We start from the raw sequence: 25,764 nt of genomic DNA, 5'->3' as shown, positions 1-25,764 counted from the left end.
TGTTTGTGTTCCCCACACAGGCTAAGCCTTTCCTGGTATGAAAGTACTTAGAAGTCCACATCACAGTGTATACCAGCATACACCAAGCATCTAATCTAGGCCAAGTGCTGTACTAGACATTTTCCACAAACTATCTAATTTGATCCACGTCTCCAGCTTGATGAGGTAAGGATCATTCAGACCATTTTACAGGTAAGAAAACAACAGCAGGAGGTTATGCAGCTAAGATGTGGCAAGGCTGGTGTCTGACTCCAGGTCTATCTGATACCAGAGCAGGTGCTTTTTCTGCTATACTCTGCTACTTAGGTGGAAGCTATTCTAATAAGTGTCAAGACATCCTTGGTGATGTTTTTACAGGCTGTGCCTCTTTGTTCAGATTTCTGCTACAACATTTATTGCAGTGGACACATTCTAATTATTGAAGCCGCTCTTTTCCAGGCTCCCTCCATCTCCTGCTATTCATGGATCATGTCTTAGTCACTTTACAAAATTGAGGCCAGCACAGGGCCTGGTATTTGTTACGTACTTAAACAAATGATTAAATGAGTAAATAAAATGCCTCCTTCACCTACAGTTATTGGAGCGGTCTCCAGGATTGAGTTTTTGCTTTAACTTAACCGTAGGCCATCCTGATGCCTTGTCAATGTTTTTCCTTTTGTTTTATACTCAGAAACTATGGAAAAAAGCCATGTCCCAGTTTGAGTTTACTATAAAAATGAGCTCTCAAGATTCCAGGGAAAGCAAACGAGGCCAACTGTGGGCTGAGGTCATGATCCTGTTGAAAGAGGCTTTGCTAATTATCTCCATACTGATGCAAACTCCCTGCAATGATGCTAAACACAGGCCTGGGTGGAAGCGGCCTCATTCCCTGGCCACAGCGCAGTGTAGGAAGGAGCTGGAAACCAGAAGGGGCCCTTTAAAAGGCCTGGTTCCTTCATCAGTGACACAAATGATGAGGTGTGTGGGTAGAACTAATCAAATCAAATGTGAAGTTGCCTTAAAAATTTCATGAACATTTTGCATTTGATTCTCTCAGTGGGGCCCTGGCAGAAAGGTTTGTACTCTTGAGGGTACCCAATCCAGAACAGGAGGAACTCAGGGCTGGGTGCTGTATAACATCCTTTCTAGATCCAAAATTCCTTTATACAGAGTCAAAAATAAATAATACCAGAATCAGCATAGGTAGAAATATTTGGATCTAAGGGCATATAAATTCAATTTATTTTTCAAAACTCCAACCAAATAAAACACCTCTGCAGATCAGATTCACCCACCAACTGCCAGTTTTCAAACTATAGGGGACTAGGAATCTATATTTTCGGAACAGTCCCCAGGGGACTCTTAAGGTCAGGCAATTGGAAACCCTGATATAAGGTATGCATGAATTCTACGTAAATTAAAACCTGGTACCAATGGAGCCATTGTCCTGGGTAGGGATAATAATCCCTGTAGTTTTTGCCACACAGAACAGTTTAAATGAGATGACGAATATTGTTTTGTGAATTTAGGGACTAAAGTTACCAGATCAGGAGGCGTGGAGAGGCTTACAAATCTCTCTCCTCTTGATCTTCATTGCAGTGGTGGACCAGGTGTGTAGAGGTCCTATAACCACTGTAACCCTGGAGGGAGGCACAGACCCTCTTGACTTCTTGCCTATTCCTCCTAGTAGCTCAGACTCCAGGCTGTGAGCTGTTCTAGGGCAGAACACCAAGGGTCTACCTCTTCCTTCACTTACTCATTCTAGGACCTCTTCTTTCAAAAGAGAGATCTGAAAAAGAAAGGGATGCAGATTCCAGTCAAACCTTAAAAAGAGGGGCTGTGGGGCTTCCCTGGTGGAGCACTGGTTGAGAGTCCGCCTCTTGATGCAGGGGACACAGGTTCGTGCCCCGGTCCGGGAAGATCCCACATGCCGCGGAGCGGTGGGCCCGTGAGCCATGGCCGCTGAGCCTGCGCGTCTGGAGCCTGTGCTCCGCAACGGGAGAGGCCACAACAATGAGAGGCCCGCGTACTGCAAAAAAAAAAAAAAGAGGGGCTGTCCTTACTGCCCCCTTGGGTCTCTCTTGGCCCAGCTCAGGTGCCCAGAGCCCTGTGCATGGTGTTCTTTTACAAGAATGCTGATTTCCAAGACCCCATTTCTTGAGCCAAAAGGTGTTGGTCCAGGTTTCCATTCTTTTGAAGCCCTACTGTGGCAAATTAACACAACAGATTACGTGTAAGGCGCTAAATCAAGAGCTTCATGAAAGCAGATGGAAGTTTTATTCATTTCTATGCCCCTGTCACTAGTTTCTGGGTCACATTTGAAGGGCTGACATGGAACTCAGTATAAAGCTAAATGTGGGGCTTCCCTGGTGGCGCAGTGGTTGAGAGTCCGCCTGCCGATGCAGGGGACATGGGTTCGTGCCCCGGTCTGGGAAGATCCCACATGCCGCGGAGCGGCTGGGCCCGTGAGCCATGGCTGCTGAGCCTGCGCATCCGGAGCCTGTGCTCTGCAAGGGGAGAGGCCACAACGGTGAGAGGCCCGCCTACCGCAAAAAAAAAAAAAAAAAAAAAAAAAAAAAAAAAAAAAAAAGCTAAATGTGAAAAGGTGGCAGGGTTTCAAACAGACTGGCATTTCAGTAGCTCCCTTTATTCATTCAACAAATATTTGGATGCTTACTATGTGCAGGGCATATTCGAGGCACAGAGGGCAGTGGATTTCAAACTTTAGTGAACTTCAGCATTGCTTGGAGGGCTTGGTAAAGCACAAAGTTCTGAATTATAGCTTCTTAATCAGGAGGTCTGGGTGGGCCCTGAGAATGTGCAATTCTAACAAGTTCGCAGGTAAAGCTGGTGCTGTTGGTCTGGGGACCACACTCTGGGAACCACTAGAATGAGGCACGGCAAGAGCTAAGTCCCTGACGTCACTAGACGCACAGTGTAGGGTGCTCATGCCATAGAGACCTACGGTGGAGATTTCGGTCGTCTGTGCAAGTCAGAAGGGGAGACGCGCAGGGGGCACAGAAGCCCCTTAAGCTGCTGTCTGTGCCTGCCACCCCCAGAGTCATCCACAAACTGTGAAGTCAGATGTGCCGCGCCCCTCCTCTCCTCGGGGTCGCCTGGAAAGGAGCAGGCGGGAGGAGGGAGCCCTGGCACATCACTCGGGTTTGGGCCGTGTGAGCAGCGGGCGCGCACTGTTAGGACCGGGGGTTCGGGGAATCAGTCCCGGACAGGCCTCTGCGGGAGGAGAGCAGAGGAAGGTACCTTCCCCCTACGCGACCCCGTCTGCGCTGGTGCTCGGTAGGCGGTCTGGGTGGTGGCGACGGCGGCGCGGGGCGGGGCGCCGCGACCCCCGTCCTTCCGGGGCAGAGCCGCTCGCGTCGCCTCCGCCCCCTCGTCGCCGTAGTCCTCGCCCGGCTGGCTCGGCTTCGCGGCGCGGGGAGCCGGCGGCGCCGCAGACCCGGCCGGCCCGCGAGCCATGGCCCAGCCCGGCGAGGAGGCGCTGTCCGGGCTCGAGACCGCGGTGCAGATCCGCGTCGCCATCCAGGAGGCCGAGGACGTGGATGAGCTGGAGGACGAGGAGGAGGAGGGGGCGGAGGTGCGGGGCTCGGGGGACCCCTCTCGGTACCTCAGCCCAGGCTGGGGCAGCGCCAGCGAGGAGGAGCCGAGCCGCGGGCACAGGTAAGCGCGGCGGCAGGGCCCTGGCCCAGGTGGGAGCCGCCGACCCCGAGTCCCGGCCGAACCCGAGTTAGGGGAGCACAACTCCGCGGGCACAGCGGGTCGTCACACACACCCCGACCCGCCCCAGGACGCTGCTCTGGGCCGTCCCACGGAGTCAGAACTGGCTTTTGGCGGTTGCTGGTGCCCGGGTCCGTAGCCTTTAACCCCACCAAGGCTCTCGGAACTGGCGGCGGGGATCTGAGGGGCCTGGACGTGGGCATGCTCTGGGACCCAGGGGGAAGTCCTTCCTGGACCATCCTCGCCATCTCCTTCCCAGAGGGAGACTCTCCTTGTCTGAGCTCACCCAAAGACCCTCCAAAAAGCCTAGCCCAGCCCAGTCTTCACTTCCGAAGCAGGCCCACCTAGCCTTCACTGCCATCATTTCCCTGTCTGCTTATCAGTCCAAGTGGGGTTGGGGGGCCGGCCAGGCACAGCTGACACTTGCTGCTGGGGGATCCAAGGAGGAGTGATTTCACCGTGTAGAGAGTTCATTTGCCCCATTTGGGATCAGTTCAGGGCTTGCTGCTTCATCCTCCCCTACTGGGGGATTCCCATTTTCATGCTCCTTCTCCATCTGACTTCTAAGCTTGCATCATCATCTTGCTGCCTTGGCGTTGGGTTCCTGGGTAATGGGTAGTCTAGCACAAGAAACCACCTGTCTAACCTCACCTCTGGGTCCTGAGCTTTATTATCAGCCAGAGAGAGACCTTACTCTTGTGTCCACTAACACCCAGGCCTTTCAGGACTGTGATTTTTTTTCCTGCTGTTGAAAGGAGATGCAGTATGGAGCATCCATAGCAATAAGAGTAGGGCAGTGACAGAACTTGCAAATAATGGGAGATCCCAAGAGGCATCTATTAAAAGTCCTCTTGGCACATGCTTTGAGCTGCCAGAGCTCTGCAGGATTATTCCCTGGCAGGCGTATATTTATTTCATCAGGAGAACACTCAACTCAAGGGCATGAGGATCCTGGGGCTAGAGCCATTCCCCTTCACTGCCTGACCCTTCCCTAGTGGAAGAGGTCTAGATTTAAGGACCCAGAGTTTCAGGGCATTCAGATAGAGGTATTCGAGCAGGAAAGTCCAGCCCAGTGGTTTAGTGCAGGAAAGCTGGGCCACAGCAGATGACATGAGAGATTAGGACATAATATCAGCACTTTACTGTAAAGTCTGATTCATTCATTCACTCACCTGTGTGCTGAGTATTGAAAGTATAAAAATAATGAGTCACTGACATCTCACAATCTTGAGAAGGCAGCTGCTTAGTCAAATCATTTCAGAGGTCATGTAAAATAGTCCAGAGTGGCTTATTCTGCTGAATTTATTTGCCTGTAACTGTGGCAAAGAGCTGTGCCCTATCCCGGGGACTACATTTTGAGATTGTACCATTAGCAGGGATTAAAGCCCTACTTATTTCTTGGGAACCCCTATGGAGATCTAGAAGAACACGATCCTTTCTTCGGGTGTGGGCTGGTTCTTACCCCAGAGCCACCCTTCTCTCCCAGCTCCAGGGGCTGGAGTCTCATGGAGCGTTCAGTCTGAAGCCTTTCCTGCTGCCCACTGGCATAGAGTTGACCCCAGAAAAATCCCTGGGGTTCTTCAGGGTGGTGGAGCTGACAGAGCCCAGCGGGCAAACATCCAGAGCACAAGGAGAGTGCAGCCAAGAACAGGAACCACGCCGTCCCCTGCTTGAGCCAGCCTGGCACAGCAGCGGCCACCACCCTGTGTGGACACTTCTGGGCTCCCAGAGCCTGCAGGAGAAAGCCCAGGTTCCCAAACCCACTGGTTGAGATGGGTATCCACCCGCATCATCCCTCAGCCCATTGCTTCCTTCCCTGCCTGTTTTAACAATTCGTGCTCCCCCAGTGCTGACCCCCATTAGGTCCCTGAACAGGGTGCTGTTTTGTGTCCACATGTCTTTGTGCTCCCACCTCAGATCCCTCTGATTAATTTCTAGTAGCCTTAAAACTTTGCTGCCTCTTCCCCACCATCCTCAGTCCCTACCCCAAAGCCAAGTTTGTTTTCTCTTCTTCGTGTTGCTGTAGTACTCTGTACACACCACAAATGTAATTCTATAGTTTTGTCTCCCTCATAAGAATATGAGCTCCATGACTTCAGGGACCGCGCTTACCTTGTTTTCATTGCATCCTCAGTGCCCAGCATGGCACCTGCCACGTAGTGGGTGTTCTATAAATATGTGTTGAATGAATGTGTGTCTCTATCATAGCACTCACTCCATCAGGTTGAAATATTTGTGTGTTTCTCCTCTTCTAGACAGTGAGATCTTTGAAGGCAGAGACCTTGTCTTAATCTTCTCCATATCTCCAATACCTAGCACCATCTCTCTAGTCTTACCTCCATCTTGCTCACTAAAAAGATGTCTTTTCTTTTATTCTCACCTTTTTAACATAAAAAATTTCAGACATAAAATGTGAAAGAGTAGTAACCTGAGCATTTGTATACCTGCCATCTAGACTAAACAATTGTTAGTATTTTGCCATATTTGTTTGATGGATATATAATGTGTGTGGTTTCCCCTGAACTATTTGAAAGTATGTTGTACACAAGACTTATACCCTAAGTACTTCATTTTGTAGCTCTTAATAATGACATTCTCCTATAAAATCATAATACTACTACTGCAACTAAGAAAATTAACAATAATTCCCTAATATAATCCCTAAAATCATCTAATAGTCAAGTTCCACATTCACGTTTCCCCCAATTGTCCCACACTGTATTTTACAGCTGTTTCTTTTTCACCTCAAACCAGAACCGCAGATCAAGACAGTTGTCTATTATATCTCTTTAGAATCTTTTAATCTAGAGCATCCCCACTTTTTTTTTTAATGCTTTCCTGTTTTAGATAAGAGCCCAGATGTCTTGTTGAATGTTTCACAGTTTGAACTGGTCTGGTTATGTTCTCATCGTCTAGCTTAACTTGCTCCTTTGTACCATGTGTTTCCCGTAAACTCAAGTTAGCGCAGAAGGCTTGATTAGATTCAGTTAAACATTTTGGCAAGAAGACTCTTTGGGCAGTACCATAAACTTATTGCATCACGTCAGGCAGCATCCACCATTAGTGATGCTAAACTTGACTTCTTGGTTAAGGTGAACCCTCCATTGTGATTAACAAGTAACATCTGGTCTTCTTGTGAATATTCTTTCACCAACGATGTTTCACCTAACGGTGTTAGCATCCACTGATGATCTTTGCTTGAGTCAGTTCATTGGGGATTACATATTGGTGATTTTCTCATTTTATCATTCTTTGTACATTTATTAGCTGACATTCGTATGTAAAATAGAGCTTTCCCTGATCATCTGGGATGGAACAAGAGTCCCTCATAAAGAGGCAAACAGAAATGAGCACTTCCTTGCCTTTTCCCCCTCAGTTTATTTTTCCCCCTCAGTTTATTTTTATTTTCTTCCAGTTTTATTGAGATATAATTGACTACAGCACTATATAAGTGTAAGTTGGACAAAATAATGATTTGACTTACATGCATCATGAAATGATTATCGCAGTATGTTTGGTGAACATCCATCATCTCATATAGACACAAAATTAAAGAAATAGAAAACAAGTTTTTTTCCTTGTGATGAGAACTCTAAGGCTTTACTCTCTTAACATCTTTCATATAACATACAGCAGTATTAATTATATTTATCATGTTGCACATTATTTCCCTAGTACTTATTTATCTTATAACTGGAAGTTTGTACCTTTTGACCGCCTTCATCCAATTCGTCCTCCTCTCCCCCATCCTCCACCTCTGGTAACCACAAATCTGATTTCTTTTTCTGACTTTGTTTGTTTGTTTTTGAAGTATAATTAACCTCCAACACTATGTTAGTTCCTGTTACACAACATAGTGATTCGATACTTCTATACACTTCAAAATGATCACCATGATAAGTCCAGTTACCATCTCTCACCATACAAAGATATTACATAATTATTGACTCTATTCCCCACACTGGACATTTCATACCCATGACTCATTTATTTTGCAGCTGGAAGTTTGTGCCTCTTAATCTCCCTCACCCATTTGTCTCCTCCCTCTACTTCCCTGCAACCACCAGTTTGTTCTCTGTTGCTGTTTTATTATGTTTGTTCATTTGTTTTTTAGATTCCACATATAAGTGAAATCATACAGTATATGTCATTCTCTGTCTGACTTATTTCATTTAGCGTAATACCCTCTAGGTCCATTCATGTTGTTGCAGATGAGAAGATTTCATTCTTTTTTATGGCTGAGTAATATTCCATTGTGTGTATATGTATGTGTGTGCGTGTGTATATATATATATATATATATATATACACACGCACACACACCACAGCTTCTTTATCCATTCATCCATCTGTTTATGGATACTTAGGTTGCTTCCACATCTTGGCTGCTGTAAATTATGCTGTGGTGAACATAGGGGTGGATATATCTTTTCTAATTAATATTTTCATTTTCTTTGAATAAATACCCAGGAGAGAATTGCTAGATTATATGGTAGTTCTATTTTTAATTTTTAAGGAATCTCTATACTGTTTTCCATAGTGGCTGCACCAACTCACATTCCCATCAGTGGTGCATGGGGGTTCCCTTTACTCCACATCTTTGCCAACACTTGTCATGTGTTGTTGGTTGGTTTTTTTTTTTTGCGATACTCGGGCCTCTTACTGTTGTGGCCTCTCCCGTTGTGGAGCACAGTCTCCGGACGCACAGGCTCAGCGGTCATGGCTCACGGGCCCAGCCGCTCCGCAGCATGTGGAATCCTCCCGGACCGGGACACGAACCCGTGTCCCCTGCATCGGCAGGCGGACTCTCAACCACTGCACCACCAGGCAAGCCCTGTGTTGTCTTTTTGACAATAGCTGTAATGACAGCTGTTAGGTAATATCTTACTGTGGTTTTGATTTGCATTTCCCTGCTGATTAGAGATGTTGAGCATCTTTTTCATGTGCCTGTTGGCCATCTGTATGTCTTCTTTGCTTTCTGATACTAGATATTCTAGGCTTAATTTGTACTTTTGTCATGGAATCCCTCCATTCCCACAGGAATCCCTGATTTTTCAAATGCTAGGTGGAAGGCATTTAGAAACCAAGACCTGGAATTAAAAGTGCTAATTTCTGCTGGGGCATCATTTCTTCAGGCCCTTTCAATAGACAGAACTAAGAAATATATTTTTTAAAAATAAGTTTATGTTGATAATTCCAATTCAGATTTAACATTTCAGGGGTTTTGCCTTATTTCTTTTATTTTTATACTGAAAATCTTGATTCCTAATAACAATAACACATTTACTTATTTGCTTTGTCTTACAGTGTGTAAAAATGATTTAAAACTATAATACTAAATATTAGTATGAATGATAAAACCACTGAGCACATCTCCTCTTCATTTAACAAACAAAAACATCTAGGTTTCTTTCTCTTCGTGATTTTACAGAGCCATTGCCCAAGGCTATCTTTTCCCTGTTCTGGATGATGATAATGTAAGCTGTCATTTATTAATGCCATTTATGTGCCGTATGTGGAACTAAGTACCTTGTATATATTATCTCTGCTCCATACCACAAACCATTATGTAGACCTGGAGAGACATCCACTAGTTGTACTTTTCCTAGGCCCTAGGAAATATGCCAGAACAGTATGGCAGAAGACAGGATTAGAGAGGAAGGTCATGATCTCTGTAATAAATATGTAGGAAGCCATGGACCAACCAAACATAGCATAGGCCTCTGCTAGTAGCATCCAAAATGTAGTTGTTCCCGTGATACCTTTTCCAGAGTTGGTACATACCTATATGTGTTTTCGACCTGTCCTCCTGAACCTTTATTTTTTGAATCTTCTCTCATGTTTTTATATTGCATTATCAATTTGGTTGCCTTTCTGAACCTTTTCAGATTCATTATCTTTTTCTAGAGACGAGTCAAAAGGAACTTCACACAATGGTACTGGACCCTAGTGTTTTTCATAAATGTTATTTTCTCCTTTGTGTTCACTATCCTCCATGTTGCTGTCCATTATTTTCCTGGCCTTGGTGACCCAACCAACATATATTAGACCATTGGCAAGGATAGATGATGAGTCCAAAAATTTTTCTGTACTGAAAGTCTTAGTGAGGAGCTCATTACTCCACCATTTTAGTTTGGGTATTTTCCTTCATAAGGTATCATCTGATTAACCATTCAATTAACAGCCAAAGTAGCTTGAGATTTTATGAGAAAAGCAGCCTTGGAGATCTTATCCTGCCCTTATTTCTCCAAATCATTTACAAATATAATAGATATTTCAACACTGGTCTGTGGAGCCCAATTAGCTGTTTCGAAATGTACCCCTTATTTCTATGCTTTGTTTCCATTTCTAGCAAGTTTACAGTCATAACAAAAGAACTCATCATCACTCCCAATTTATAATACTTTATTTAAAGCAAAACAGTAGCGCAAATGTAAAACTTTTTCACAGTCCTCTTGAAAGGCTACTAGCAACATATACACCAGGAACCATACTTTCTCCCTAAAACAATTCTGATAGGTGTGATTTGCCCATACAGAAACAATTCACTTTACCTTGGTGATGCTTTTTAAATTCCTACTACATGCAAGGCTCTGGGTAGAATGAAAGAAACCAATATGAATCCTACCCTCCCAGAACTTAGAGTTCAGGGCACTAATAAGATATGCACACAAGTAGCTCTGATACAAATAGAGGCAAGTATTAGGAGAAGTTGAAATGATTTCCTTCCTGGGAGAGTTACGTTTGAGATGGGCCTTGATGTGTGACTAGGATTCGGACCTGAGAGAGAGGGGCAAGGCATTCAAGGAGATGGGAACAGCATGCACAAAGGCATAGAGTCCAGAAACCTTGTGATATGGGGAACTATATGTCTTTTATTTGCTTGGAGCAAAGGATCTGCAAGGAAATAGAAATGCATTTGGAAGCTGATTACAGCCAGATTCTAAGTGAATCTGGATAAAGAGCTAAGGATTTTGGATTTTATTTAATAAGAAATAGGAAACATTATTAGTATCAAAGCAGAGCAGTGGCATTTTATAGCTGTTCCTGAAAACGTGTAATAAGGCACAGAACGGAAGAGACTGTAGCCCAAAATACAACAGGAAGTGACAGGAGGTGGGAAGAAAGAACCCTAGAAAGGCTGTGGTTGGGAAATATGCAAAGGAGGCAAGAGTGAAAAGGGATGCTAATATCTGAGAGGTAATTTAAATTCTTCCTTTAGAACAATTGCCCAACCTCTCTACCTGCCAATGAAAGGTAGTAGACAATATACCCTTTACTTCCCAGGGGAAAAAAGAAACAAGATTATTTCCTAAAGGAATTGAGTGAACTAAGTGGTGATCTAGGGCTGCTAAGGTAGAGCTGGTACCTGATATAGGGCTCCTACTTAATGGTTCCCTTCCAGTTCACTCTGAAGTGAAGCCTGCCAATTGGCATGCCCCACCCATGTATATAGAGCCACCTAAGGAAGAAAAACAATAGGAGTGTACATATTCCTAGGGAGCCCTCACAAACCACCAAGAAAAAGCAACCCAGACTTCATTCTTCAGAATGAATAACTATGGAGCCATAGTTCCCTACTCCTAATGTGTGGGCTTCCTTCCAAGGGTCCCGAATGGAAAGGGGGAAAAAGGAGTCACTTTACAGTGGAGTTGTATGACAAATACTACCTCAGTCAGGTGATCAGGGTCAACATCCACAATTATCAGTCATTGGATAGTATGGGCCCTTTATATGATGTGATGAGAATGGAAATTTACATCAGTGGTCCTCTTCCCAAAAACTCATATCCCCAGTCTAATCATGAAAAAAATATCAGACAAATCCCAATTGAAGGACATTCTACAATATACCTGACCAGTACTCCTCAACATTGTCAAGGTCATCAAAAACAAGGAAAGTCTGAGAAAGTGTCATAGCCAAGAGAAAAGAGGAACCTAAAGAGACACAATGAATAAATATAACGTGGGATGGGATCCTGAAACAGAAAAAGGCTATCAGGTAAAAGCTAAGGAAATTTGAATAAAGTATGGACTTTAGCTAATAATAATGTATTAATACTAGTTCATTAAGTGTGCCATACTAATGCAAGCTATTAATAATAGAAGAATTCTGGTGTGGGATATCTGGGAACTCTATGCTATTTTCACATTTTTTTCTGTAAATCTAAAACTATTATAAAATAAGTTTATTTAAAAAATATTTTTAAAAAGAAAAAGACGACTGTTTACCAGCCACATGAAGAAAATCATTGACATGAAAATTAAATGGAAAAACTGACCCCAGAGGATACAAAGGCAACACTGTTGGAAACAGAAGAGACTGTTAAAAATTATATATACTCCAGTTAGTACCCTGAGAGAATTTAAGATAGTGTATCCACAAAATAAGAACAGGATGCTCTTAAAAAGGAACGATCTGGGGCTTCCCTGGTGGCGCAGTGTTTGAGAGTCTGCCTGCAGATGCAGAGGACGCAGGTTCGTGCCCCGGTCCGGGAAGATCCCATATGCCGCGTGCCGCAGAGCGGCTGGGCCCTTGAGCCATGGCCGCTGAGCCTGCGCGTCCGGAGCCTGTGCTCCGCAACGGGAGAGGCCACAGCAGTGAGAGGCCCGCGTACAGAAAAAAAAAAAAAAAAAAAAAAAAAAAAGAACGATCTGAAGACATAAAAGAATTTTTAAAGACTAAATAATTACTGAAATTTTAAAAATTCATTGGAAAAGGTTGGAAGATAATGTCAAGGAAATCTCTTCGCATATAAATCAAAGACAAAGGCACAGACAGACAATGTGATAGAAAATGATAGACATAGAGGATCAGTCCAAGTGGTCAGTCAACTGACAGTATTTTAAGAAGAGAACTGCAAAATTAGCAAATGCCTTCTCCCTGCAGTGACCAATGTTTATATAGTAATAATAATGACCTACAACTGATTGACTTTCAGAGTTTAGTATCTATCTATAGACAAAGCATGAAATAGTAGTTCCAGAATAGACTGTAAATATTATGAACCATGACAAAATGAAATAAAGGCACATCTGATGAAATTTGGGAAGTTGGAAATGTAAGGAGAGATGAAGGAAAAGGAGGGGTAATAATATGCACATCATATGTTGTGAGGAATTGGGAAATATTTTTTAATGTTGGTGGAATAAGAAAGAATTTTAAGTATGTTATTTAAAACACATAGAGAAGGCTAATAGAAAAACCAAAAATAATATAAAAATTTAAAAGTTGAAAGAAGAGGCTTTTCAGTGACCCCAAATCCTTCTTTTGTATAATAGGACATCAACAAAGAATTTCAGAAATTGGCAAGTGATACATAGAGCTATGAACTTATTTTATAGACCTATACAGCAACTCTCATAGGAATTAAATGGTTGAATAGAGGTTGCATCTAAGAAAGAGGAGTGGAGAGGGGGATTGTTGCTCTCTTTATAAGTTTTCTACTATTTTATTTCCGTTGGTTCTATGTATATGTATTACTTTAAGTTTTAAGCATTATTTTTTGATGAGCTATTAATAGGGTCCGAGGGAGAAGTAATGAGAACAGTTGGAATGGAAACGAGAGAACAGATGGGAGACACTGCAGAATAAAATCAGCACTTGATAACTGACGCAATGTGGGGGCAAAGAGAAGGCTGAAAAATGCATCTTAGGTTTTGAGTCTAAGCACATAGAGAGTGTAGGGAAAGTCATTTGTCGGACAGTATGGGAGGGAAGATAATGTGGTTATTATAGGATAGTTGTAATTGACAAAAAGTTGTCAATGTTCATATATAAAGAATATAAACTTCTTTAATGTTTGTGAAGGATACATGGTCTTTTGTGTTCAAAGGCTGTTACAAGAACCAGGAAACAGTGCAGCAGTCTCCCCTATATAAAACAGGCTTTCCTGATCTTCCAAGATTCCCCTTGGGAGATGCACAGTTGCTGCTGACAGCACCCATGCAGAGGGAGGGGTCCTCTGGGTGCAAGAAGCTCACCTCTGCACTCACACAGAGGTTTTCTATCACCTCCCAGTACTACCCACCTGTTCTGGAATTTCTGGTTATTTGCTCACCAGGTGCAAATACTGACACAGAGTCACCTCCCAACATATTATGGATTATTTACTGAGCGATTGTGTGAAAAGGAGATGAGCTTCCCAGGTAGAATGTCTGTTGGTAAACAGGCCCAGGCTTTGGTCCCACCTGAGGCTGAGTTCTGCAGAAGGTGACAGCTTGATTCTGGACATATTGAAGCAGTATCAGGCTATCCACTTGGAAACATCAGACAGGCAGTTAGGAATTGAGGACTGGACTCAGGAGTGAGAGCAGGATGGAGTGGTAGGAGGAGAGGCAGACTTGAATCAGATGAGCCAACCAGTGGCTGAAGTGTAGAGGTTGCCAGGGGATAAAGAACCAAGGAAAGATCCTTGGCAAATACCTACATTTCAAAATGGGAGGAGGAAGAAGATCCTGAAAGGGCAGTCAGATGGGAAGAAAACCCAGAAAAGAACAACTCATGTAAGCCCAGGGGGAGAATATCAAGAAGGTGATCAATTGTGTCCCATCCTGCAGCCAGGGGCAAGAGACCAAGATGGAGAAAAGGCACCCAGATATAGCAAATGAATTCTTTGGTGGATGTCCAGACACACAGAACAAGTCTGAGGAAGGTCTGGGCAAGTCTGATTGGATGAACTTGATTTTCTTAATCAAGTCTGAGGTAGAATCATCTGCAGGGAGTAAAGTCTTCCTGTGGCTGACCTTGGGAAGAATGGGAGGGTCTAATATAGGCACTGGAGAAAGTGAGAAATTGCATCATCTTCCTTCCATTATGTTTTATTTGTGTGTAAGTTTACTTTTAGTGATGGCATCAACTGCTCTGGTTAGGAAATAGGACTTATTGGCCTGTGGGTCCCTTTAATGGTCTGGTCACCTGTGATACACTAGCCATTTGTAGTAAGTTGGGCCATTTTGCTTATGCCTCTGAGTCCACCCAAAACTCTTCACTGGTCGTTATCACACACCTCACCCCATCCCCTGCTATTTATTGTCATCCTTGTCAGCTGGGCCCAGAACTTCCTATGCATTCTTAGTTATTTCATCTGGTATATTCAACCTATCCATTTTAACTACTATCTAGGGTGTACACTTTCTGTAATAAAGTGAAAATTTGTACTTTCCATCTGGCATTTTCTTTTTCACTTCATTGATTTTCCCACTGACACTTTTCCTTCGGCGTGTTTTGAGCACCTCTTTTCTCAGTGTAGTGTTACTATCCTAGTATTTGGCTGTAAGTAGTAGAAAACCCAACTAACAGTGAATTAAACAATTAGGATTTTATCTTTCTCATGTAATAATCATAATTATGCAAGTATGTAGTTATAGTAGTTGGTTCAGCAACTCAGTAATATCAGAACCAATAATGTCAATAAATTAGGCCAAGCTGATTCTCCTGACCTTTTCCTTATGGTAGTAAAATAGCTGCTACGGCTCCAACCATTACATCCACACTCAAAACAGATAAAAGGGGAAGGAGTTAAGGCCAAGGCCAAGAGATTTTCACTTGTATGTTATTGGCCATAACATGACAAATGGCTACCACCTCTAAGAGAGACTGGGAAAGTGAGCATTTAGTTTTTATAACCTCCATAGTAAAGGAGGGCAAGTGAGAAAGAGTTTGCTATTAGATGTTGGGTGAGTCAGACTGGTGTCTGCCACAGCTACCTTTTAGGGACTTTTAAAATATTCAGCTTATCTACTATTTAAGTTGCACTTGACCTGTTATATCTAATGAGCTGCCTTAACATATTCCCTTAGTTTATCATCCCATTTTTAAAAAGCCTTTTGAAGAAACATACTTTTAAAGTTAGTCTCTCAGACTGTTTTTTTTTTCCTTTAGTACATACACATTTGTCTTGTGACATCAGTAAGGTATTTTAAAAACCATTTCCATACTCTCTACAGGCAAATAACTAAAACTCTTCATTTAAAAAATCTACAAGTGCCTGTATTTTATGCTAAATATAATTTCTGAAATTGAAAAATTGTGAGATAGATTTAGTTTTTTTTCTCCTGCCAGAATATTCGGGGTTTTTTTTTTCTCATTTGGACTCTTATACAATTGCTTTTTTTTTTTTTTTTTTAAGGTTGTGAGCCAGTGAAAATTTTGCTGGAGTTGAAGAACGTAAATGTATGTGCCTTTTCCGGCTTTAAACTGTCACATTCATAGGTTATTTGACTTTATGAGCCCTTTTTTTAAAAAATTGGTTATTTATATGAACTCTCTGAGTCCTTTTGGAAGCCTGGCAAGTTCTCCCAACACAGTGGAAGTACCTTGGATGCTTTAGGAAGACTAGGATGCTTTAGGGGGATTAGGTTTTTGCATCTGTCCCAAGAGATGCTCTTTCTGCTTGGAACATGTTGATGGAGGCTCTGGGTCTGATAGTCAATGTTATTAGACATCAAACTGCCACAAGGAAAGTAGTTCTTTTTCTTTTCTCTGGAAGTAATTTTTAACCAATACTTTTTATTGAATAATAAATATAGTATTTATATAATACATAATTTGGTAATTAAATATACAAAAGGGAACTCACCTTTGATAACTTCTAATAATGGTGTCAACTATGATGTGGATAATCACAAATTCCTTAAATATTTGTGGTTTTGACGATTTTATAATCTCTTCATGAAAGATTGGCCTTCCTAAAGAAGCTTTGCCCAGGATTTCTTTGCATTGTTCTCATGTCCTAATATTCTCGGAGAGAGGGAGAGGAAGTATGTCCAGGTGGAGCTGCTGGGGGGCAGGGGGGTTCATTTAGAAAGGCCCCAGTGAATGAGATTGTTTCCAGATTTCCGGCAGTGTCCCAACAAAACGTGGAAGGTATCATGTGTGCTGACTTTGGAGACAGAAAATTTGAGTTTGAAACCTATATCTGCCCCTTATGACTGAACAAATGAGTGTGTCTATCACTTACTGAGCCCTGAGGGTATGTCAGGTACTCTTCTAGATATTTCCATGAATTAACTAATCTTCACACAAGTCTATCAAGAAAGTGACTATCATGAGTCCCAATTGATAGCTAATGGAACTGAAGTATGGCAGTGAAGTTCCTTGCCTAAGTTGACTGAGCTAATAAATGGTGGTGTCAGGATTCAAACCCAGGCAGCCTAACTCTAGAACCAGGACTCTTAGTTACTCTGCTAAACTATCTTCTAGAAACCGGGATTTGTGGGGAGGGGAGAATAGGAGTATGTGTGAAAAGCATCTTGTCAATGGCAGAGCAACATAAATGTTAATAGAGGGTGTTGTTTTTCTTTTTTAATGATCTTCTGTTCTTGTTAAAAATGAAAGCTTGACCCATTGACAGACGAATGGATAAAGAAGAAGTGGTACATATATACAATGGAATATTACTCAGCCATAAAAAGAAACGAAATTGGGTCATTTGTAGAGACACGGATAGATCTAGAGACTGTCATACAGAGTGAAGTAAGTCAGAAAGAGAAAAACAAATATCGTATATTAATGCATATATGTGGAGCCTAGAAAAATGGTACAGATGAACTGGTTTGCAGGGCAGAAATAGAGACACAGATGAAGAGAACAAACATATGGACACCAAGGGGGGAAAGCAGCGGGGGTGGGGGGTGGTGGTGGTGGTGTGATGAATTGGGAGATTGGGATTGACATGTATACACTGATGTGTATAAAATGGATGACTAATAAGAACCTACTGTATAAAAAAATAAATAAATTTTAAAAAATGAAAACTTGATTTCTTAGCTAGTTGGGGGCAAAAATCTCTCCCCTTGTGGCCATGTGATTCTCACTTCTGAGGAGCCCAGTTCAGTTGTGACCCATTACAGTTTCCTAGGGCTGCTGTAACAAAGTGCCACAAACTGGGTGGCTTAGAACAACAGAAATTTATTGCTTCACAGTTCTGGAGGCTGGAAGTCCAAGATCAGGATGTCAGCAGGGGCTTGCTCCCTCTTGAGGTGCTAGGGAAGGGTCTGTTCCAGGCCTGTCCCCTAACTTCTGATGGTTTGCCGGCTGGCAATCTTAGACATTCCTTGACCTCTGCTGCATCACCCCGACCTCTGCCTTCATCTTCACGTGGTGTTCTCCCTGTGTGCGCATGGATTAGGGCCCACCCTACTCTGGGGTGACTTCATCTTTAACTAATGACATTTGCAAGACCTTTTTTCCAAATACTTTAACTAATGACATTTGCAAGACCTTTTTTCCAAATACCATCACACTCTGACATATGGGAGGTGGGGCGGGACTTCAACATATGAAACTTGGGGGCTACGGTTCAACCCCTAACACCTCGTGTCCCCTTCTGGTCTCAGTGGCACCACGACAAGTGGGGGCGAGAACGAGCATGAGGACCTGGAGCAGGAGTGGCAGCCCCCGGACGAGGAGTTAATCAAGAAACTGGTGGATCAGATCGAATTCTACTTTTCTGATGAAAACCTGGAGAAGGACGCCTTCCTGCTAAAGCACGTGAGGAGGAACAAGCTGGGGTATGTGAGTGTCAAGCTACTCACATCCTTCAAAAAGGTGAGGCTTCGTTCTCAGAAGCCGCTTTGAGGATTTCAGAGGTGCTTTGGGTTGTGGTTCTCAATATTTTTTACCCCCTTGAAACCTGATGACTAACAACTTTTTATTTCCTCCAAGCCCTGAAAAAGGGGAAAAATGATCAAGAGAAGGGATTTAGGATCATTATTAAGAATATCCTCCCACTCTATTAAAAGGGTCCTGGGTGTTGGGACAAGTCTCAGCTGGTGGCAGTTATGAAATGACATTACTTTTTCTTAGCAAAGTTCAGGCACTCTTGCCGGACAAGTGGGTGGCCAGGAGGATGCTGTGCCGGGACAGGGGGCTGAGTGACCTTGAGAGACACCTACCCGGCCTAGAATTATCTGAAATCTAAGCTTTTCATTTGCCAACTTGAATAAATAAGAGGAGGAAGGAGCTCTGGGAGATGAGCCTCCTCCAAGACACCAGCCGCCTTTGCTGTGTAATGCCAACGTCCTCATCTATAGGATGGAGATGTAGGATATCTACCGCATGTCTCTGCTGTATAGATCCAGCAACTGGGTTGTGAATTGCCTGCTTCTTGAAGAGTTAACAGGACGGTTGGAATAAGAACTCTGTGTCTCCCTTGGGGAAAGTGTATTTACTAGAATGGAAAAGCCCACGTGGCCTGTTGCATAACAGGATGTGTAACGAGTGGGTCCCAGCCAAGTTGCCTGTGTGCTTTGTCAGAGAGCGCTGGAGGAGAACTTTCCTCCCGGAGCTCTTCTCTGCCTCGCCCGCTGGAATACTCTGCCCTCTTCTCTTGATTTCTTTCCTTTATTCGTTCATCAAACATATGCTGAGTGCTGTGTTAGGCACAGGATATACAAAATGAACATGGCATTCCGCCCTGCCCTGGCAAAGTCCAGTAAGGGACACAGACCAGTGAAGGATCACAATATGACCATCAACAGTACTGCAATAGAAAGAACAAAGTACTGTTTGGAGCTAATTGATCAGAGCAACTAACCCTGCCTGGAGAATTGAGAAGTCTTCCCAGAAGCAGTGACATTGAAATAGGATCTTGAAGGATGAGTAGGAGTTTTCAAGGTACAGGAGAAGGGCATTTCATGTTGTAGAGGAAAAACCTACTCTTCTTCCTCACAATACTTCTGCCACCAGATGTGAGGGAGGTTTTTGCCCATACCAAGCAATTCTGTGACACCCAGCTGGGTGTCCTACAGTTTAACCCAATTCTGACACTGTCTACCTGGGGATAGCATCAGATCCCTACAGGTTAAGGGTTCTGCACCACACTTTAGATGCCAATCACAAGTAGTACGTCCCCAGGGATCCACAGCTTCTGTCTGACTTGGCTACAAATCAGAGGTTCCCATGACCTCCGCCCCCTTGGATTAGATTATTTGCTACAGCTATTCACAGAACTCAGGAAAAGACTTAATTAGATTTACCAGTTCATTAAAGGATATGATAAAGGGTACAGAGGAACCACCAGACGCAGAGATGCACAGGGCAAGGTCTGGGAGAGTCCCAAGTGCGGGAGCTTCTGTCCCCATGAAGTTGGGGTGTGACACCTTCCTTAGGATGTGTTCACCAACCTAGAAGCTCTTCGAACCCTGAACTTTTGGGATTTTTATGGAGTCTTTGTCATGTAGAATGATCAATTATTGTTATAATAATTATTATAATAATTATCTTATTATATTATAATAAAAATATGGATACTGTTATATCCATTTCCTGCCCCTCTCCCCTTTCTGGAGAATGTCAGGGCTAAAAGTTCCAAGCTTCAAATCATGGCTGGTCCCATCCAGGAGCCCCACCCAGAGTCGCCTCATTAGAGCAGAAGATGCTCCTTGTGCTCTGTCGCTCAGGAACTTACAAACATTTTAGGAACTCAGTGCCAGTAACAGGGATGAAGACCAAATATATATATTTCTTAGTATAAATCACAGTATCACACATGTCCAGAGAACAGTGAGCAAGCCCTCACATGAAAGTGCTGGTGGGGGAACCCAAAATGGAGCAGCCAGTGCAATCATCCTGTACATTCCTTTATTCCTCCCCAGGGCCCCTAAAAGTGAGCCTAATATTCTTCCCTTTTTAAGTTGCCACTTACGGGATCTATTTAGGAGAGTTCTCTATTGAAAACTGGCTGCAGAGTAGACACAGACTCCCCAACACCTCCAAAATGACAGCAAAGACCCTTTTCATTCTAAAGCGTTTCCTGCTAATCATAATAGGAAACATATATGACCAGGGCCATCACAAAGTTTTGGAAAATCTTACCAAGTTCTAGTAATTGCACAAAGATGGCAGCTCTCTGGTTCCTATTCCTTGGTGGTGCCTGGACACTCCTTCCCCAGGCTCACAGACCCAGGCCTGGGATGCTCAGACCTAACAGAGATTCCCAGTAGCCCTGACTCCTGGCTCTGGGCGGGGGGTACTGGGTCCTGCTTCTCTCTGGATTGGCCATGGCCTTCCAGCAGCTTCTCCGGCCCTCTGAGTAAGGCCGCCCTGGCCTTCCCCCAAGCACTCCTTGCCCAGTCTTCCCCTCCTCTCCTGAGTGCTCCCTCCCTGACTGGCAATGGAGAAGACCCCCCCATGTTTCACCTCCACAGAGCCATTGTCCTGTGGTCATCTTCTTCACCCTTTCTGGATCTCTCATTGACCCTGTCCGCCTGCAGTCCAACTCTTTGCCTGGACCTGCTTCTCTCTGCCCCTTGGCTCATGTCACGGTAATCAGCCCATTGATTCTGTGTGTAGGTGACTTCTGATTCCCATACCCTAAGCCCCAGTCTGGGCTGTTTCACCCAGAGGCCACAGGCTAGAGTGGAGAGTGCCCTCTCTCCAGGAGCCTGCTGGCACTACTCAGAGCTCTGCCAGGGCTCCCCCCACCCCGCCCTGTTTGGGAGCCCTCCCTTCTGAGTTCCGGCAAGTTCCTGTTTGGGTCAGGGTGCCTCTGCAGAGCAGCTGCACTGGCTCCGGGTAATCTCGCCATTCCTGGCTCAGGTTACCCACCCACCCACGTCCACCATTTCTTCGGGATGACTCATTCTCCATGGCATTCCCTTCACCAGAAGTGGGCCTCTCGAAAATTACTGTTTTACGGTATAAATATAGCTTCCATGCGCTGCAACATTGATACGCACAATTTCCACTAAAGGAGGAGGAGTGAGGGACCGTTTGATCACTCTCCTTGACACCCAAGTTGCATTTAATTCCAAGTTGAAACAGCCCACATCATCTTCAGGAGATATTGAAAGATCTTTTGGCACCTTCTGTGTCTTGAATGCAGAAAGGTGGAAGCACCACTTCAGAGAAGGATTTGAATGTTAAAATCTCCAGATCCTGTCAAAATGGTAGCATGTAATATTTGAAATAATGATAGCACATAGTATTTGTTGAGTACTCACTGTGAGCTGGACACTGTCCTAAGTTTTATATATGTAAAATGTGTGTCCGGGGGTAGATATGTATATATTTCTTTATTCATTTAGTCCTCATGATAATTCTATGAGGTAGACACTATTAATATCTTCATTTTACAGATGAGGAAGCTGAGGGACTGAGGGACTGAATAACTCTTCAGGTCTTACTGTCAGTTAGAGGTGGCCTCTGGATTTGTGTTTCCAGCAGCCTTGTTCCAGAACCTGCAGGTTTAACCTTTAAACTTGCACAGAATAGAATATTTCCATACCTCGGAAAGATCTGTTGGACAGCACTGTTCTAAACCGTGCTGCCCTGTTTGTAACTGTAGAAAGTGTATTCGTTCACTCACTAGGTTTCTGAGTGCCTGCACACACCAGGTATAATTCTAGTTACTGATGTTCCAGGGGTAAGGAAAGGAGGGAGGGAGATTGTAGAGGACGCCAGGAGGACAAGGACAATAGGTAACCATCTCTGATTTGCTCTGTGTTCTTCAGGTGAAACACCTTACACGGGACTGGAGAACCACAGCACATGCCTTGAAGTACTCCGTGACCCTCGAGTTGAATGAGGACCACCGGAAGGTGAGGAGGACCACCCCTGTCCCACTCTTCCCCAGCGAGAACCTCCCCAGCAAGATGCTCCTGGTCTATGACCTCTACCTGTCCCCCAAGCTCTGGGCCCTGGCCACCCCCCAGAAGAATGGAAGGGTGCAGGAGAAGGTGATGGAACACCTGCTCAAGCTCTTCGGGACCTTTGGAGTCATCTCATCAGTGCGAATCCTCAAACCCGGGAGAGAGCTGCCCCCTGATATCCGGAGGATCAGCAACCGGTACAGCCAGGTGGGGACCCAAGAGTGCGCCATTGTGGAGTTCGAGGAGGTGGAAGCGGCCATCAAAGCCCATGAGTTCATGAGCACAGAATCTCAGGGCCGGGAGAGCATGAAAGCTGTCCTGATTGGTATGAAGCCACCCAAAAAGAAACCATCCAAAGAGAAGAACCAGGAAGAAGAACCCACTTCGAGCATCCACCTGAACAAGTCCCTAAACAGGAGAGTTGAGGAGCTTCAGTACGTGGGGGATGAGTCTTCCGCCAACAGCTCCTCCGACCCCGAGAGCAATCCCACGTCCCCTATGGCTGGCCGGCGCCATGCAGTCACCAACAAGCTCAGCCCTTCTGGCCACCAGAATCTCTTTCTGAGCCCGAATGCCTCCCCGTGCTCAAGTCCTTGGAGCAGCCCCTTGGCTCAACGAAAAGGCGTTTCCAGAAAATCCCCACTGGCCGAAGAAGGTAGGCCGAACTCCAGCGCCAGTCCTGAGACCTTTCGCAAGTGCATGGATTATTCCTCGGACAGCAGCGTCACTCCCTCTGGCAGCCCCTGGGTTCGGAGGCGCCGCCAGGCTGAGATGGGGACGCAGGAGAAGAGCCCCAGAGCGAGTCCCCTGCTCTCTCGGAAGATGCAGACTGCAGATAGGCTACCTGTGGGGGTGCTGAGGTTGCCCAGAGGCCCTGACAACACCAGAGGATTCCACAGTGGACACGAGAGGAGCAGGGCCTGTGTATAAATACCTTCTATTTTTAATACCAGCTCCATTGAAAACCTCTGTTTTCAAGGTTCTGACAAATAACTGGCATGACATAGAGTGAAATTAAGTCCCATTGAAAGATTTTGTATACGTGTAGACCTCTTAATTTATATGTTTGTAATATATATGAATTGCCTGGTATGCTCTGGTTTTAAGACCCTCTTCTAGTTCAGAGCACCCATTCCTCCCAGCATGACCATTATTTTGATGATGCCCAACGTGTGTGAATGGCTCTGGAGGGCTGTGGGACAGAGGCTGCCCAGAGAGGGCCTGGCAGTGGGTCTGTTCTTCGTGGCAGGGTTCTTCTCTCCAGTGACTGAGCCATCCTCAGTTGGCCATGCACGGGCTTCTTGAAAGCCCAGAGGAGTTCTGTTGTATGACAGCAACTAGTTAAGCCAGTAGCATGGTGTTTTATATGACCAAATGTATGTTTCCTGTCAAGTGAATAAATAATAAAACACCTAACTGGGAGTGCTGGCTCTGAACCCATAGACTGTGCCTGCCAAAATCTCTGTGCATCTGACAAGGCTGTGGGTGGTGTCATGAGGCTCTGAGGAGCTTAACAGGGACACATTTCTTGAGTGTGCCCCAGGGCTCTCCTTGGGGTTCCTGGCAGCCTGAGAGGTCAGCAGAGCTTGTGCAGATGTTAGAGCACCACAGTCTTTCATCACTGTGAATTGTACCAAACAAAGGCAGCTTAGTATAGACCAAGTTCTCTAGATGTGGTCCCCGGACCAGCAGCATTGACACCATCTGGGAACTTGTTAGGAATGCAAATTCTCAGGCCCTACATCAGCTGACTGAGTCAAAAACTATGGGAGAAGGGCCTGGAATCTGGATTTTAGCAAGCCCTCCAGGTGATTCTGATGCACTCTAGAATCTGAGAGCCACTGGTATGGACAATGGTTGTGGGACTTGAGGTCAGACAGTTTGACTCCCATATCCCCATCTTACTAGTTCTGTGACCTTAAGAGAGTTACCGGCCCCCCCTTGGCCTCGTCGTATCCCTGTGAAATGCTTTGCCTTGATACCAGTTTCTTAGATGCAGCTGGCCCTCCATCAGTGTTGTTAGCTCCTTTTCAGTGGAAGCTGCCTGGGTGGAGCAGAAAGGGTACTGGCCTAGATTCCAGGGTTCACTTATCCACTTGAACCTTGGGGGATTTTAGGCAAGTCACGTTTAATGGGATTCGTTAATAACTATTGAACAGTGATTGGATGCCAGGGACTATGCTAAGAGTTTTCCATGCATTATCTCATTTAATCCTCCCAACTACCACACAAGAAAGGTTCACATCTTATTTCTGTTTCACACTGGAAGAAACAGAAGCTTTGTGTGGGTAACTAAGTTGTCCAACTTGGTTTACGAGCTACATGATTGGTGGAGCTTGAACCTAGCGGTCTGACTCTGGATCCCACACTCTGAACACCAGATGGGTCTCAGAATGTGGAACCTCACCATCCACATTCCAAAAAGAAGAAACCCCAAATGGCATTAATATTTATTCAGCACCTTCTATGTGCTAGGCATTTGGCTAGACACATCCTTTCATTTATCCTCTTAGTGTCCCTGTGAGGTATTATTGTACCAGTTTTACTCATGAAGCTGCTGAGGTAGGATAATACCTCAGGCCATTGTGAAAACGGGAAAAGAGAGTGTATTTTTTGTTGTTGTTGTTGTTCAAGATTATGTTTATTAAGATTATGAAGTTATAAAGGATAATGGTTGAAATGTTAAAATCACTAATAATTCTCTTTTTTTTGTAATTTTTTAAAATTAGTTTCTGCTGTATAACAAAGTGAATCAGTCATACATATACATCTGTTTCCACATCCCTTCCCTCATGCATCTCCCTCCCTCCCACCTTCCCCATCCCACCCCTCCAGGCGGTCACAAAGCACCGAGCTGATCTCCCTGTGAAGAGAGTGTATTTTTAATCATACAGCTCTGTACAAATTAGCAGGAGATTGTTATCTGGTTAGTAAGATAGTGTGTCCCTAAAGTCCCTGAAGAATTCCTATTAACTGGTAAAAGCCTTCAGGAATTACTCAGATTTGCTGTTTCCACCACTACAACTGTAGGTGACCCAAAGACTTATATCTGGAGCCCAGGCCTTCTGACCCTGGGCAGTGCCACTCCAGGTCCTGCCCTGGGCCTCCCTCTCTTACCCTCAGTCCCACTCACCCCCTGCCTGGTCCCTCCCACAGCCACCTGCCAATGGGACACCTGGGCTACACCAGCTCTTACTGGCCTGGCTACATTCCAGGTGTTCCACTCCTTTACACCCTGGCACACAGCTGAAGCTCTATTTTAAGATCCTCTCCTGTGGATCATAATTACTTTAAAAAGTACCTACACTCTCACCTTTCTATGTGAATACAGATGAGCTTGGCCTTCCGTCCGTGGCACTGCCCCATGTGACCTTATGAAAGAACCCTGAACTTGAGGTCAGCAGATCTGGATTCTAGTTGTGGCTTTTCTGGTAAGTAACTGTTTGGCCTTGAGCAA

At 44.5% G+C, this 25,764-nt stretch overlaps 1 protein-coding gene across 1 annotated transcript; it reads left to right on the top strand.

Moving 5' to 3' along the window:
• The first annotated feature begins 3,388 nt into the window (after positions 1–3,388).
• Positions 3,389–25,718, top strand: LARP6 (La ribonucleoprotein 6, translational regulator). The gene is made up of 3 exons (XM_081227436.1): positions 3,389–3,657; positions 18,054–18,264; positions 22,170–25,718. The coding sequence occupies exons 1-3, from the start codon at positions 3,455–3,457 to the stop codon at positions 23,235–23,237; spliced, it is 1,482 nt and encodes a 493-aa protein (XP_081083562.1). The 5' UTR covers positions 3,389–3,454; the 3' UTR covers positions 23,238–25,718.
• Positions 25,719–25,764: the final 46 nt, after the last annotated feature.

This window comes from Mesoplodon bidens (assembly GCF_964165515.1).
Source record: "Mesoplodon bidens genome assembly, chromosome: 3".
Taxonomy (NCBI): domain Eukaryota; kingdom Metazoa; phylum Chordata; class Mammalia; order Artiodactyla; family Ziphiidae; genus Mesoplodon; species Mesoplodon bidens.
The sequence above is the reverse complement of the archived record's forward strand: the minus strand, read 5'-3'. Positions and strand labels throughout refer to the sequence as shown.